Genomic DNA, 15,720 nt, shown 5'->3' with positions numbered 1-15,720 from the left:
TTTGGAAAATACGTCAGTTCACACTGGTAAATACAATTAACTGACTCATTTGAAAACATTTATGAAAATTGGTTTAAGTGCTTTAAGCACAAAATACTTTTATAACTTGGAACAATTTCATTTAAAATCTTGTATACAACTTTACATGTTTGTCATACATTTAAGACCAGTTTAAAAACCGGTCATAATTAACTGACTTAACACTTATAAAACACTGAAAGGAGTTATCCCAACTTGTTTACTTTATTTTTAAGTTACCGTCTTATTGTACAGAAAATTACATGGCGGTTAACTATCCACAGGTGAAATGACCATAAAGCCCCTTCACTCCGGTTTCCACACCTAACTCGAACCTCCATCATTAACTTCAATATGCTCTGTTTCCTAGATTCATCTCACACTTTCAACAACAACAATCGACTCAAACCCCCAACTCGCAATAATAAGGTTAAATCTTCACCACTGGAACAAGGTTTCGTTCGACGATCTGTGGAATCTAACAAGAACGACTGCGGCGAAGGGGGTTTGACTGTGCTGAAAAACATCATCAATCCGTCACCGTTTTGGGGTCCAATCGAATCATCAAAGGAATATGCTTTATCCCCATTCGCCAACTGTGTAATAATAATAATGAAAATAATTCAGTCCATTTGATGTTGCTTGTTCGTTCATTACTTTATTTATTATTTGAAAGTTTCAATTGCGTTCGTCCACTACTTAATTTCGTCTGAATTTAGATGGTTTTGATTGTCAAGCTTCGATCTTTGATGAAATTATAGTTTAGTTGAGGCGGTTTTATGATTTTTTAGGTGGGATTTTAAGTGGGTATTTAGAAAAACTTGATCTTTATTGGTTGTGCTCCCAATTGGTGAATTTAGATGATTTTGGTAGTCAAGCTTCCATTTTTTAGTGGAGTTATAGTTCGGTAGAAGCGGGTTTATGATTGTTTATGTGGGAAAGATTTGATCTTGTTTAGTTCTGACTTCTGCCCCCCAATTGGTGAATTTAGATCATTTTGGTAGTCAAGCTTCCATCTTTGATTGGAATTACAGTTCGGTTGAGGCGGTTTTATGATTGTTTTTGTCGGAAATCAATTGGGTATTTCGAAAGATTTGATCTTGTTTAGTTCTGTCCCCAATTGGTGAATATAGAAAGTTTTGGCAGTCAAGCTTCCATCTTCAATTGGAGTTACAGTTCGGTAGAGGCGGTTTTATAATTCTTTGGGTGGGAAATGAATTGGGTATTTTGAAAGATTTGATCTTGTTTAGTTGTGCCCTCAATTGGTTTTGAGTGTTATCATAGAATTGTTTGAATTGGGGATGTGATTTTGGTGAGTTTAGTGAAAGATGTATGCTGTAGGGAGGTTAGGTAGCTATATTAGTCAAGGGGTTTATACGGTTTCTGGCCCGTTTCATCCGTTTGGCGGTGCGGTTGATATAGTTGTTGTGCAACAACAAGATGGTAGTTTGAAATCGTCTCCGTGGTACGTTAGGTTTGGGAAATTTCAAGGGGTTTTGAAGGCAAAAGTAAGAGTTGTGGACATTAATGTTAATGGGGTTGATGCTGGATTTCATATGTATTTGGATCCACGCGGAGAGGCATACTTTCTAAGAGAGGTTGATTCAGAAGAAGCAGAAGCAGCTTCCTCATGTTCGTCTAAAAGTGTGAATTATGAGTTTGATCGGTGTAATTCGGCTCGTGATGTGAGTAACGGTGCGCTTGTGTCTAGAACCGACTCGAAACGGTCTAGGATTTTGGGGTTTGTTCTAGGAAAGAGGTCCATGAAAGAAGAGAATGGTTCAAATATTGGTAGAAAGACGTCACTCGAAACTGCTGAGATTGCTGCCGATCTATTGGAAATGAAGTGGTCAACGAATCTTTCATCAAGAACTGATAGTGGTGAGATTATGGGTGGAAGATTGGAGGCAAGTTTGGTTTTGCATGAGGAACACTTTGTAAATACGTTGGAGGATTCGCGGGTTGATCATGAGGTGCCTCCCATGGAGGTTGATGAAACTGTGGTTACCGATGATGTTAGTTGTGTAAGTAAAGATATTGACGAGAGCTCAAGAACTCAGATAGATGATACTAAAGAACCAGAAGTGGGATTGATAACAGGTCAAGGGTCTTTAAAAATCATATCCGAAAGCTATACCGAAGTTGCAACTGATCAAGCGGATGCATCCATAGAAGTTTCATGTCAAAAGATAGACGATAATCTAGAAAAGGAAGTAGACGAAACGAATGAAATCAGACCCTTGTTGGAGTCAGATGGTGACTTTCAAGTATCTGAACAGTATGTGGAAGAACAGTTGATCTTTGGTGATCTTGATGATGCAAATCCAAGCATCAATAAGATCGAACATGAAGTCAAACATGCGGGGAGTGAGTCAACGAGTGTGATGTACAGTCCAGATCAACTTACAGTCAGTACCTATCAAGAACACTCCAAAGATGATCTTGAAGGGTTAATTGGTGATATTAGGAAGTGTCCAAGTAATTTGGATTTTTCTAGAAGTTGTGAAGTTCCCGAGGCCGAAGATGGTCGGCACGCAAAATCCCTTCCCAACATGTGGTGTCAGTTTGATGATCCCGTTCCAGATAATCACGATGATCCGCAATCTGACCGTTCTGTTGGCAAATTGAAAGCGTCAAAATGGGATTTGCTCAGGGACGATGCTTCAAGGATTAAAAAAGCAAACGTGGGGAAAGAATTAGCACCAAATGCAGATAGTTTGCCAAATGATCTTAAAGACGGTAGCATTGCTAGTGGTAAGAGACAACTAATCTATATTTGGATTCATAATAATATATACATATCCACTTATATGATACCATTTATCATGATTGATGTGGTTACCAACAGGGGCGAAGCTTCCGGCCCCCCTCTGTTTTTTCGCTTTGTAATGTAAATTTTACCGAAATTTTTTTACGTAGTGTAAAATATTGGATTTTGAAACCCCCCCCCCCCTAAACCCCCCGCGATTTTACCGAAAACTAAGTTCAAGATTTGAACAATTATGAAAAAACCTATTTGTAGGTGGTCCTCCGGGCATTGGGGATGGTGGCAGTGGCAGGTGGAGAATGTGGCCATTTAGAAGATTGGGAAGTAAAAATGTTTCCGAGAACGGTAAAAAGGATTCTGATGTCAGTGCTGTAGCAGAAACTAATGTTGACACTGTAGCAGAAACTAATGTTGAAAAAGAACGCTGTTCGCCAAAATCTAACAAGAAGCAAATACGGACACTTACTCCGACTCCAGAGCAGCTAGCTTCTTTGAATCTAGCAGAAGGGCAAAACACAGTAACATTCACGTTTTCAACATCGGTGCTAGGGACTCAAAAGGTTATTTATAATTTTGTTATTGTGTATTTTCGCAATGTGCGTTGCTTACTTCGCTTATATACATCTCAGGTGGATGCGAGAATTTATTTGTGGAGGTGGGATACACGTATTGTGATCTCAGATGTTGATGGAACAATCACCAAGTAAGCCTCACCAAGTTTTTGTATCTCAAATATGAAAAAGAGTTAAATGCCATTTTAGTCCCTGTGGTTTGGGCCATTTTGCCAGTTTAGTCCAAAGGTTTCATTTTTAACCTGTGGGTCCAAAAAGGTTTCACAGTTGCCATTTTAGTCCACTTGGTTAACTTCATCCATTTTTTCTGTTAACGAGAAGGCCAATTCGGTCATTTTGTATGTAATTCTGTTAACTAAAAGGGTAATTCAGCCATATAAAATGACCGAATTGGCCTTCTCGTTAACAGAAAAAATGGATGAAGTTAACCCAGTGGACTAAAATGGCAACTGTGAAACCTTTTTGGACCCATAGGTTAAAAATGAAACCTTTGGACTAAACTGTCAAAATGGCCCAAACAACAGGGACTAAAATGGCATTTAACTCTATGAAAAACTTAAATCACATATATATATAAGTACATTACATAACTATGGAATAATGTTTGAAGAAATCTGAAGTTGTTATAGCGTAATTGATGATAGTAACACACAATTTTGTGTCATACAGATCGGATGTTCTTGGACAATTCATGCCTTTGGTTGGTAGAGATTGGTCACATATTGGTGTAACACCTCTCTTTTCGGCAATTAAGGTTTGTTGGTCCTTTTTTTATCTTGTCGTAAGACCCTTGAATACAAAAGGGCCATTGCATAATAATGGCCAAAACTTATTTTCCTTATAAAAAAGTAATACACTCGCCAAACAAATATTTTTCATTGTTTAGCCAATGTGCATTTAGACACATATGAACGTTTTCTTGATTGTGTGTTGTAGGAAAATGGATATCAAATGCTTTATCTAAGTGCTCGGGCAATTTCTCAGGCATCTATTACTAAACAATTCTTGTTCAACCTTAAGCAGGTACTTGAACAGTTTGGCGTTCTATTCTCTTGCCTAGAAGATGGCATTTTATGGCGTTTTTGTGTTAAAATTTTCACACACTGCTTATATTTTAATGTGCAGGATGGGAAGGCATTGCCTGATGGGCCTGTAGTTATTTCTCCTGACGGGCTCTTTCCTTCTCTTTTTCGTGAAGGTAATTCTTTAATATATCTTCATCTCCATAAACGTTTGCCTGTCAGGCCATTGTCGATGAGTCGACTGCAAATGATGGTACCATGTTGTATCAACTTTTATATACTCTATAACCAAACTATTTATATGGCTAGTATTTGTTATGTTTGGATCACTTTTTACCCATTGGTTTTAGATTGGTTTAAACAACTTTTTTCTCGTTCGATGGCATATAGATATAGCTACTATAGTCCTCTTAGGATGGTCTCTTAAATTGCTTTAATACCAAATTGCAGTTATAAGAAGAGTTCCACATGAGTTCAAAATTGCTTGCTTGGAGGTTAGTTCCTAATTAGTTACTGAATACCCCTTCCATTGAAAATTACAATGTTTGACTTCCGCCTAGTTTAAGGAAACAGTTTGACAATTTGTCAAATCTGTAAAATACCCTCCAATATATACAAAACAACAGCGGAAAGTTTGAAGTAAACACTTATTTTCTGATGTTTATAACCAATTTTTTCATGGGATATCCTAAATAAGAAAGTTTCTTAATTTTCATGGGACAGAGTTGTGGTGTAAATGGGCCGTGAGATATTCAAGATTGGCTTGCTAAAAGCTTGAATCAAGCGCGGCTCATTTACACCTACTGAGGAGTAATATTTTATTCGATGATTGTTTATATTGATGACAAAACGAGGCTCGTAAAACTCCAAAAATTTTTTGGTGCTCAGGATATCAAGGTTTGTTTTCCATCCGATAGGAATCCGTTCTATGCTGGTTTTGGAAATAGACACACAGATGAGTTTAGTTACCTAAAAGTCGGCATACCCAAGGGAAAAATCTTCATTATCAATTCTAAGGTGCGTATAAATTTCAATCACTGCTAACTACGTATCAAAAGTTCATTAACTACGCTGATTGTAGTCTATTCTGTCCTTGTGTTTGGGGTTTTATAGGGTGAGGTTGTTATAAATCGAAGCATTGACTCAAGATCATATTCTTCACTCCATTCGCTTGTCAATCGCATTTTCCCCCCAGTATCTGGGCATGAAGAGGTTTGATCTTCTTTAACTTCTCTTAACCTTTTTTATGTTGCATTTTCTTTGATCCGTTTTTCGCAATTCATTAGCAGGAGGATTATAACTCGTGGAACTTCTGGAAGCTTCCACCTCCGACCATCGAGTGATTTAAGAGGCGCCATGAGAATGTAATTACACACTTTTCTTCCCATATCCGTAGAACGTATATAAACAGAATTATTCAAGTAGCAAACATTGAACGTTGTGATCAGTGATCACCGATCACTTCCATTCATTATATTTAAAGTGCATATGTATATCTTCCGGAACTCTTGTTATTTACACAATAGCATGGTATGATTCTTAAGACCCAATTCTGTATGTGCAAACTGGATTAGAAGACTCATCAATGAAATCATTTCGGCAAGGAAAATTTGCGACAAACATTCAGTTGGTGATCCGTCATAAACTTTCAAGATAATATATTTCAGACAAAACTTACTTCCAGTTTTTTCAATATTTTCCAGGAAGAGTAAACTGCCATTTTGGTCCCTGAGGTTTGGCCAGTTTTGCCATTTTAGTCCAAATTTCAAACCTTTTACCATTTTGGTCCATGTGGTTTCGTTTTTTTGCCATTTTGGTCCAAATTTCAAATTTGGCCAGATTCCCCAACTTAAAACCTTCTATTTTGTCTTTATCATCAAGGGCATTTTAGTCATTTTGGAATTATTATAACTAATTATATATATATATATATAATACCCTAAAATACACACACATACAAACATCACACCACCCTATTCTCACTCTGCCCTCTCTCTCTGAATTACCACCACCACACCACCACCACCCCCACCACCGCATCATCCCCACCACCACCATCCCATTGCCGCCAACACCACCATCCCACTGAAACCCCAACACCACCATCCAACTGCCGCCACCTCTGGACAACCACCAACACCACGATCCTCTCAAAACCCCAACAACCACCATCCAACTGTGGTGGGTGGTGTCGGTTGGGAGATCGAAGAAGAGAGAGACGAGTAGAGAGAGAGATTGACGAAGAGAGAGAGTACGAGGTGAGAGAGAGCGGTGGAGAAGGGGGAGCCGACCCCTCCCCGCCGCGGCAGCGACGATAGACGGCGGAGCCGTCTTTCCTGTAAGTGTTGATGGGTGGGTGTTCGATGATGGTGGTGGTGAGAAGGGGGAGGAGGTGGCGGTGGTGAGAAGAGAGAGGAGGTGGCGGTGGCGGTGGTGAGAAGAGAGAGGAGGTGGCGGTGGTGGTGGTGGTGGTCTTCTACTTTTGAGGAAGATGAAGACATGAGGTGCTTTTATTTGTATTGTTTTAATTAAATGTGTTATAATAATTTCAAAATGACTAAAATGCCCTTGAGGATAAAGACAAAATAGAAGGTTTTTAAGTTGAGGAATTTGACCAAATTTGAAATTTGGACCAAAATGGCAAAAAAACGAAACCACAGGGACCAAAATGGCAAAAGGTTTGAAATTTGGACTAAAGTGGCAAAACTGGCCAAACCTCAGGGACCAAAATGGTAGTTTACTCTTCCAGGAAATATCTTTTTCACATGGATTGTCAGTCGTTGAATCCATCTGAAATGTATATAACGAGTTGATGCTAACCCGTGCGTTGCGGTGATATTTTATGAATGTTTTAGAATTACTATATTAAAAGGGAATGGTTAATTTTGATATTTGGTATAAACTAGGATTCCGACCCGCCGCAATGCGGCGGGGATTCTTTAGTTATAACTAAGTCGATCTAGGACCCGTACGTTATGTTAAACCTGTCAAACGGGGAAAAAATACACGATGTAAAAACGTTCACTCACACACGCACGTTGTGTCGTGTTAACTCGCAAAATTTAGAACGAAACGTAAAAACGTTAAACCAAAGACGCACGTTACGATGTGTTAAGTCACAAAATTCAGAACCAAGCATAAAGCGAAAATTTTGCGGAAAATGAAAACTACTATAAAGGACTAAAGTTGAAAGTAAAAAAAGTTATAAGGATAGATTGCAAAAGATAAAAAAGTTTTGGGTTAAAAGTAAAAAAAAACAAATAGTTTTGGGTTAAAAATAATTTATGAACTACCTTTGGGTGGAATGTAAAAAAAAATCAATTTTTTTTTGGAAAACCCCCAAAGCCAAGGTTACAACAACCTTATGCATAACTATTTTTTCTTTGAAAACCCCCAAAGCACACCCCTCGTTGCGGCAGGGTGTAAAACGGTGTCAAATAGTACTAATGCCACACAACCGTCATCGACCACCAACACTGACTCGACCCAGGATATGCGTGCTGCGACGAACCTGTCAACATGAAAAAATAGAGGTAAAAACGTTCAACCACACATGCACGTTGCGCCGTGTTAACTTGAATTTGAAACAAAACATAAAAAAGTTGAACCACAGTCGTACCTTGCGTCGTATTAACTCGAAAAATTTAGAACTATACGTAAAACGAAAATTTGCAAAAGATGAAAACTAAAAGCGACAAAAGTTGTGAAATTATAAATTGCAAATAATGAAAGTTTTGTGTTAAAGTTAAAAAAATAAATTGTGTAGGGTTAAATGTGCAAAAGGCAAAAATCTTTGGACTAAAAGTAAAAAATCAAGTTTTTTTTTTAAAAAAAAACTCATAAAGCACAATGTACAAGTTCTATTACATGTTTTTGTTGCTTCTTTATAGTAGTTTTAATAGTACACTTTTTATTGTTTTTGTTTGTAAGGGTACCGTTACGTTACCAACACATGTTATAGTGAGCGAAAGTAAAAATCTAGAAAAACAAAATCGTGATATGATCAAAACAATATCTACGCATCTTTGGTTCGTTGTTGCGGCTTGATTAAAAACACATCACATCGAAATTTAGAAATAAAAAAATTGGCGTTTTAAACGTATAAAGCATGATATTTACATATTTATTATAAATAATGAAAATCTTTTCATCACTATTCTTGTAACTAATATATAACAAATTGTGCCTATAGCTTTATAACCTAGTGGTATATTGGGGATAAGATAAGGTTTTGGGAGTTGGGACCAATAGGTTCTGGGTTCGATTTCCACAAAGAGGTGTATTTCTTATATTTATTGGATTTCCTCTGAATTGGTGTATAGACATTATTGTTATAAGTTGAAGAGATTGGAAAAAATTAATTACATTCTCCTAAAAACTCAAATGTTAGGTTCAAAATTAATTACATTATTCTAAAAGGTTATTGAAGAGATTGGAAAAAATAATTACATTCTCCTAAAAACTCAAATGTTATATTATTCAAAGGCCCGGTATGTTCCCACACCCCTTTTATCTGTTTTGAACATATTTATCGATAGCGAATAGTGACAAATAGCGACAAGGCACATATATGGTATGTAGCGATAGCGATAGAATAGCGTCTGCTATTTCGTATTTAACGATAATATAGTAGAAAAATTCAAAAATATTTAACATCAAGCATTCAAATATTGTAGCAATTATACTCCAAAAATAAACATTCCCATAGTACCAAAATAGTCTATTGAAGTTTTATTATAACAAATTAAAAAAAAACTCACCATTTTGTCCTTTATTAAAAGGGAGGAAAAAAATAAAAAAATAGATGCTAACTGAAAAATCTGACTAGATTTTGCTTTTAAATGAAAATGACAACAAAATTGAAATCATGAGGATACAAATTCAAAAGGTTTAAATTTTGGACTAAAGTGGCAAAAGTGACCAAACCCCAGAGACCATTTTGGCAGTAGTTATGTAGAATATACCGGTAAGGGCAGAGGGTATAGACTGCGGGGACTCATTCGGTGACTCACACTTACCGAGCGGTGACCACCCCCTATTGTTTAAGTCACCGAAAGTTTGCACTTTTTCGGTGTATATTCACCGATGCGGGAAGAGGAGGAAAGGAGGAGGGAGGGAGGTTTAATGGTGGGTCCCAACCCCTTTCAACCAATCATAATTTTTTTATTTTTTAACCTACTCAAACACCCTAGGGTGATTGACCATACCCCTTATTGAGTGCAAAATGGGAAGTGAAATGGGGAGTTAACATTGCATAATATTATTGGGTAGGATTTCACTCAAACACCAGGCCCGGCTTTGTGGGCTGGGCAACCCGGGCAGACGCCAAGGCCCAAAAGATTTATAGGGCCCAACAAAAATTTAGGGTCAAGATTTTTAAATGAACACTGTTATCTTAAATTTTTAATAAAGGACTTTGGTAACAAAAATGAAGCTAGTTCAATGGCTAAGATACCCAAACTTGAAAACCAAGGTCATGAGCTCTAAACCCTTCCTTTACATTTTTATTTCCTAAACAATTTTCAGTTAATCCCATGCATTTTTTATTTCCTAAACTGTTTTGAATTATCAATTCACTTAATTAATTGACTCTTCTTGTTAACAAGATGATTATATGATTAATTTGTTAATATTTTGGGTTTTAATTTTGAGGTCATGAGTTCAAACCCCATGATTAGCATGTCGTATTGTGGTTTCTTGATATATATTTGATGAGTTTATATTATACCAATTATTTTGTTTCGCCCGGGGCCCAAATTTTTTTTATCATTCTCGGAGACGGCCCTGTCAAACACCCTAGGGTGATTGACCATACCCTCCACCCTAATGTGCGAAGAGGTGGGAGTCAATTGTTGGTGTCCTTTTTTTCTTTTGAAAACATGTTATATTTAGAGCGTGATATCCCGTATCTTATAATTTTTTGAATGGCCAACTAATCATCGGATAAGCATCCTGGGATACCCTCAATCGAGCAAATGCATCCCCTCCTCCATAACGATCAGAGTTGGATACATACCCGAGCCACCAAGTCACCAGTTCCAGGGAAAACCCGACGCCCGAAGGCCTACTGCGGTAAAACCCGGTTCAGCTCGTTTTCGAACTAGCGACCTCTAGAGATACCTAGTTCTAAACTTTAGTGTCACCACCAATGTCCTTCAAAGTTATGACGTATCTTATAATACGTATGGGTTTCAATTAGTTTTATTTCTTATCTCTTACGTTATATGACAGAAAAGATTGTTTTTGGAAATGAATGCTTTGGGAAGACCGAAGAGTTGAATACCAAGAATTAATTTCCTATGAAGTTAAATTTGTAAGGGGGATCGGGCACCTGCGGTGACCCCTTGCGGGAAGCTGCTTGCCGATTTGGGGGGTGCCGCCATCAAGGCGGTGAGGTAGGAGAGAGGGAGGAAATTGGTGGGAAGTCACCGAAGAGAGAGGGAGGAGTGGACCAATGAAATTTTTTTTTTTTTTTAATAAAAACCAAGTCACCTAAGAGGGGAGTGCCGCCATCAATTTAGGGTGTTAGAGGAGTTTAAGAGAGGAGTTGACGTGGCACACGAGGATTGGTTATGCGTAAGAGAGAAGATTTAGGGGAGTGCCCCTTACATCCTAATCTTTAAAATAACTAGTTCTAACATAATATTTTTTTAATATAACAGTAATATACTCAAATTATATATTAAACACTGTTCGACTTTATGGTGTGATTTATTTTCAACTTACATTTCACTGAAGCGATATGCATATGGATTTATATAGTTCTCATGTTCCCCAAAATACTATTTGGTTCCGAAAAGAACACTTCCCTAGCTATGTGTATGAATATCACCTTGTAAATTACCATTATAAAATGTATATTTTACAATCACTTAGTATTTTTTAATCACCGAAAGTCTATTTACTAGAAGTGGGTAACACTTATGCTTAATTAGATTTAACTCATTGTAAACAAAAACGTTGCAAATATCTTTTGCGCTTCTGGTTGGCATTATTCTTTTATTATACCCCTATCTATCATTATGAACACTTGACACAGAGTTTAAGAATGTGCATATATCTTCGACTGGAAACCACATCTTTATACATAAAATCAGTTTGAACTTTGAAGTGTATCTATAATTATCTTCGACTGGAAACCACATCTTTATACATAAAATCAGTTTGAACTTTGAAGTGTATCTATAATTATGATTCCTAATAGAGCCCGTATTTTATAGTAATTATTATGTGCATATTGTATGGTGATATTGTATTGATTCTCTCCAAAATTAGGAGATCTCTCTGTATGTTTAAATACCTTGCTTTGTGAATGGAATAGATAACTTGGAATTTCAATATTCTACATGGTATCAAGCCTAAAACCCTAATTCCCCTTCCCTTCGATTTTTTTTCTGCCTGCCGATAGCCTACTTGTGCCGTCGCCCACCTCCCCTGACTTACCTATGGCCGATTCCAAGCTTCATCCCGCTGTAACGGTGGCTAACATCAAAGCCTCTATTCCGATCATCCTGGATAACGAGGCAGCCGACTACAATATGTGGTCCGAGTTGTTTCGCATCCACTGCACCGCCTACCTCGTGTCTGATCACCTTTCTCCACGTCCCAAACCCGCTGCCCAAGCTACTTCTTCTGAAAAGCAACCCGCTGACCCTCCTGCTGCCGATTCATGGGAGCGTCTGGACGCCATAGTTCTTCAATGGATCTATGGCACCATATCTCCAGGCCTCCTTAAAACCGTCATCAAAAGCAAAACAACCGCTTACGATGCTTGGAAAGCCATTGAAGCTTTGTTCCAAGATAACAAAGCCACTCGTGCCCTTTACCTCAAACAGAAGTTTGCTAACACTAGGTTAGAAAACTTTTCTTCTATGCATGCTTATTGTCAAGAACTCAAAGTTCTTGCAGGTCAACTTCAAAGTGTGGATGCCCCAGTTGATGAATCTGACCTTGTTCTCCAAACCCTAGCCGGTCTTATTGAACAGTATGAAACAGTACAGACCGTTATCCAAAACACCAAACCCCTACCTTCATTCCTTGAGGTTCGGTCTCAACTATGCATGAGCGAAACCACAAAGGCTAATCAAGCTCTCCATTCCTCCAACCAGGCTGCCACGTCCCTTCACACTCAAAGCCGCACCACCCCTCCACCCGCCACCCAACCTTCCCCTCCGGTTGACTTTCGGTCCGATTACTCCCGCGGTCGTGGCAGGTCTCGCGACCGTGGTCGTCGCCATGCCCCGTTCAACCAAACCACCAACCGCAGCCTCTCCTCTAACGCTGCCTACTCGCTCGCCCCACAACACCCGTACATCATATTTCCTCAAAATTGGACCTCTGCGCAATGGGCCTCCATCCTTAACCAAGCCCAAAACCTTGGCCCACACTCACACTCCTCCCCCCCCCTTGTCCCTAGGGATGGCAATGGGTCGGGTTTGGGACGGGTTTAGGTAATCCCAAACCCAAACCCGATTAGATAAGCTTGTCCCAAACCCGCCCAAAACCCGTCGGGTTTCTAGCGGGTAAATACCCATCGGGTATCGGGTATACCCGCGGGTTTCGGGTAAACCCGTTAATTTAAAAAGATTACTCGTTGGGTATACTAATCTCAAAACTTATTGGGTATCTATCGGGTAACTACTAACCGGTTACATTTTGTATTGTTATTATAAAAATATATATCAAATAACTACAATGTATACGGAATAGAATACCTATATGTGTAAAAAATGGATGTATCATATATATACTTATTAATAATATAAAAGAAATTATATCGGGTATACAATCGGGTAAACGGGTACACTTTATCGGGTAATTGGGTCGGGTAAACGGGTATATCACTAAATCCCAAACCCGTCCCAAACCCGCGAAAAAAATAAAAACTATTCCCAAACCCGTCCCAAACCCGATTAACCGACCCCAAACCCGTCCCAAATGTGTCGGGTTTCGGGTTTACCCATCGGGTTCGGGTCTGATTGCCATCCCTACTTGTCCCTACCCATCCACTCCACGGCCCACAAATGGTAAGGGGATTCTTGGGCCTCGTCCTGATCAAGCCCACATGGCTTCTTCCAGCCCCACACCTACTGACATCGCTCAGGCACTCTACACACTCTCGATGAATCAGCAGACCGACCCGGTTGGGTTTATGGACACAGGAGCTACCGGACACATGCAACTACCAGGAAATCATTCCCCGTATGTTTTTAATCCTTGCACTAACAAACAAATAATAGTTGGTAATGGTACGACCATCCTGGTAATTGGACAAGGCAACCAAATTCTACCACCGCCCTTCCCACCCTTCAAACTAAACAATGTCCTCTATGCTCCCAATCTTCTTAAAAACCCTATATCTGTGCGTCGTTTAACAACCGATAATTTACTTTCTATTGAATTTGACCCATTTGGTTTTGTTGTGAAGGATCTCAAGAAAAAAAGCTCCTATCCTTCGATGCAATAGCTCGGGCGACCTCTACCCGCTGACCACCAACTTCATCAAGTCTCCTACCTCACCTATTGCTCTTGCTGCTATAACCCAAGAACGTTGGCATCAACGCCTTGGGCACCCGGGCACCAATTTCTTGCATTCGTTGAAGTCGTCTTCTTTTATTAATTTCAGTAAACATAATGATACCCTTTGTCAGTCTTGTGTTTTTGGCAAAAGTGTCAAACTTCCTTTTTCCGATTCCATTAATAAAACTTATTTACCATTTGATATAATTCATAGTGACTTATGGACATCACCAGTTTTAAGCACCGGTGGACATCGATATTATATCTTATTTTTGGACGACTTAACCGATTTTCTTTGGACATATCATCTCTCTAATAAATCCAATGTTTTCTCGACATTCACCACATTCTACAACCTAATTAACACTCAGTTTGAACGAAAAGTAAAACAATTTCAATGTGACAACGGCACCGAATACACTAACAATAATTTCAAGCATTTTTGCCATGTCAATGGCATGCAATTTCGGTGTTCGTGTCCTTATACATCATCTCAAAATGGTAAAGCGGAACGCAAAATCCGCACCATCAATAATATGATCCGTACTTTATTAGCCCAAGCCTCTCTACCCCCTCCTTTTGGCACTACGCTCTAGAAACTGTAACCTACCTACTTAATATTTTACCTAAGAAATCCCATAAATTCCTATCCCCCACCACCCTTCTTTATAACGTTCTACCCGCTTACAACCACCTCCGTGTGTTCGGTTGTTTATGCTACCCTATCCTCCCCTCCACCACCATCCATAAACTGGCTAACCGATCACAACCTTGTGTTTTCCTCGGTTACCCTTCCCAACATCGTGGCTACACGTGTTTTGATATCACTACAAAACAAGTGTTCACCTCACGCCACGTCCAGTTCGAGGAATCCATATATCCTTTCTCTATTCAACAACCCACTTCACCTCACACTTATGACTTTTTGGCCCCACCTCTAAACCCACTGTTATAGGATAATCTTCCCACTTCCTCTACCCAGCCACCACCCCCCAGCACGTTACACCATTCCCCTGGCCCAAACCTTCTCGGCCCAACCCCTCCTTCCAACCCCAGCCGCCCAACCGCCTCATCTAGCCCACCCGTTTCACTTCCTACACCGCCCATCATCACTGTTACTTCCAACCCACCAAAGCAGCCCACTACAACATCTCCCCAAGGCCCAACAGCCGCATCTAGCCCACTCGGTCCAGTTTCTACGTCACCCATCTCCACTGTTCCTCCCAACTCACCCGACCAGCCCGTTACACCATCTCCTCAAGCCCAACCGGTAAACCCTGTCCTCGTCACCCAACCCGATCATACCGTTCCAGCTCACACAACTCGCACCATGCGCACTAGAGCCATGGATGGCATCACTAAACCGAAACAAGTTTTTAACCTCCACACCACTGCCATTGTCCCCATTCCCAAAACACCACAGGTTGCTTTGTCCACACCGGAATGGTTTAACGCCATGTCAACTAAGTTTAGTGCACTGATTAAAAATGAGACTTGGGAGTTGGTTCCCCAGCGTCCTGACATGAATATAATTCGTTGTATGTGGTTATTTAAACACAAGTGTCGGTCTGATGGCACACTGGAACGGTATAAAGCTCGGTTGGTATGTGATGGTCTTAGTCAACAAGTTGGTGTGGATTGTGGTGAGACGTTCAGTCCAGTGGTTAAGCCCACTACTATACGGACCGTTCTGACCTTGGCTCTCTCACTGTCTTGGTCTATTCATCAGCTAGATGTGACTAACGCATTTCTACATGGTCACTTACATGAGACTGTCTTCATGCATCAACCTATGGGGTTTCGCCACCGCGACTATCCCGAC

The 15,720-nt window shown here is 39.6% G+C and overlaps 2 protein-coding genes across 3 annotated transcripts; both read left to right on the top strand.

The window, feature by feature from the left end:
- Window positions 1–348: 348 nt before the first annotated feature.
- On the top strand, window positions 349–5,929 carry LOC110908856 (phosphatidate phosphatase PAH2). Of its 2 annotated transcripts, none has more exons than XM_022153853.2 (10): window positions 349–2,772; window positions 3,041–3,345; window positions 3,415–3,488; window positions 4,027–4,111; window positions 4,294–4,380; window positions 4,483–4,555; window positions 4,830–4,873; window positions 5,268–5,396; window positions 5,493–5,591; window positions 5,669–5,929. In XM_022153853.2, the coding sequence occupies exons 1-10, from the start codon at window positions 1,347–1,349 to the stop codon at window positions 5,720–5,722; spliced, it is 2,376 nt and encodes a 791-aa protein (XP_022009545.1). In that variant the 5' UTR covers window positions 349–1,346; the 3' UTR covers window positions 5,723–5,929. The 2 variants fall into 2 exon arrangements, with proteins under 2 accessions (XP_022009545.1, XP_022009544.1); XM_022153852.2 differs by having other exon boundaries at window positions 350–2,772; window positions 5,666–5,929.
- Window positions 5,930–11,824: 5,895 nt separating this feature from the next.
- On the top strand, window positions 11,825–14,138 carry LOC110907046. Its single transcript, XM_022152077.1, has 3 exons — window positions 11,825–12,687; window positions 13,807–14,003; window positions 14,113–14,138. Exons 1-3 carry the CDS (start codon window positions 11,825–11,827, stop codon window positions 14,136–14,138), a joined length of 1,086 nt encoding a protein of 361 aa, XP_022007769.1.
- Window positions 14,139–15,720: the final 1,582 nt, after the last annotated feature.

This window comes from Helianthus annuus, chromosome 16 (genome assembly GCF_002127325.2).
Source record: "Helianthus annuus cultivar XRQ/B chromosome 16, HanXRQr2.0-SUNRISE, whole genome shotgun sequence".
Classification (NCBI taxonomy): domain Eukaryota; kingdom Viridiplantae; phylum Streptophyta; class Magnoliopsida; order Asterales; family Asteraceae; genus Helianthus; species Helianthus annuus.
This window is presented reverse-complemented; position numbering and strand designations above follow the sequence as displayed.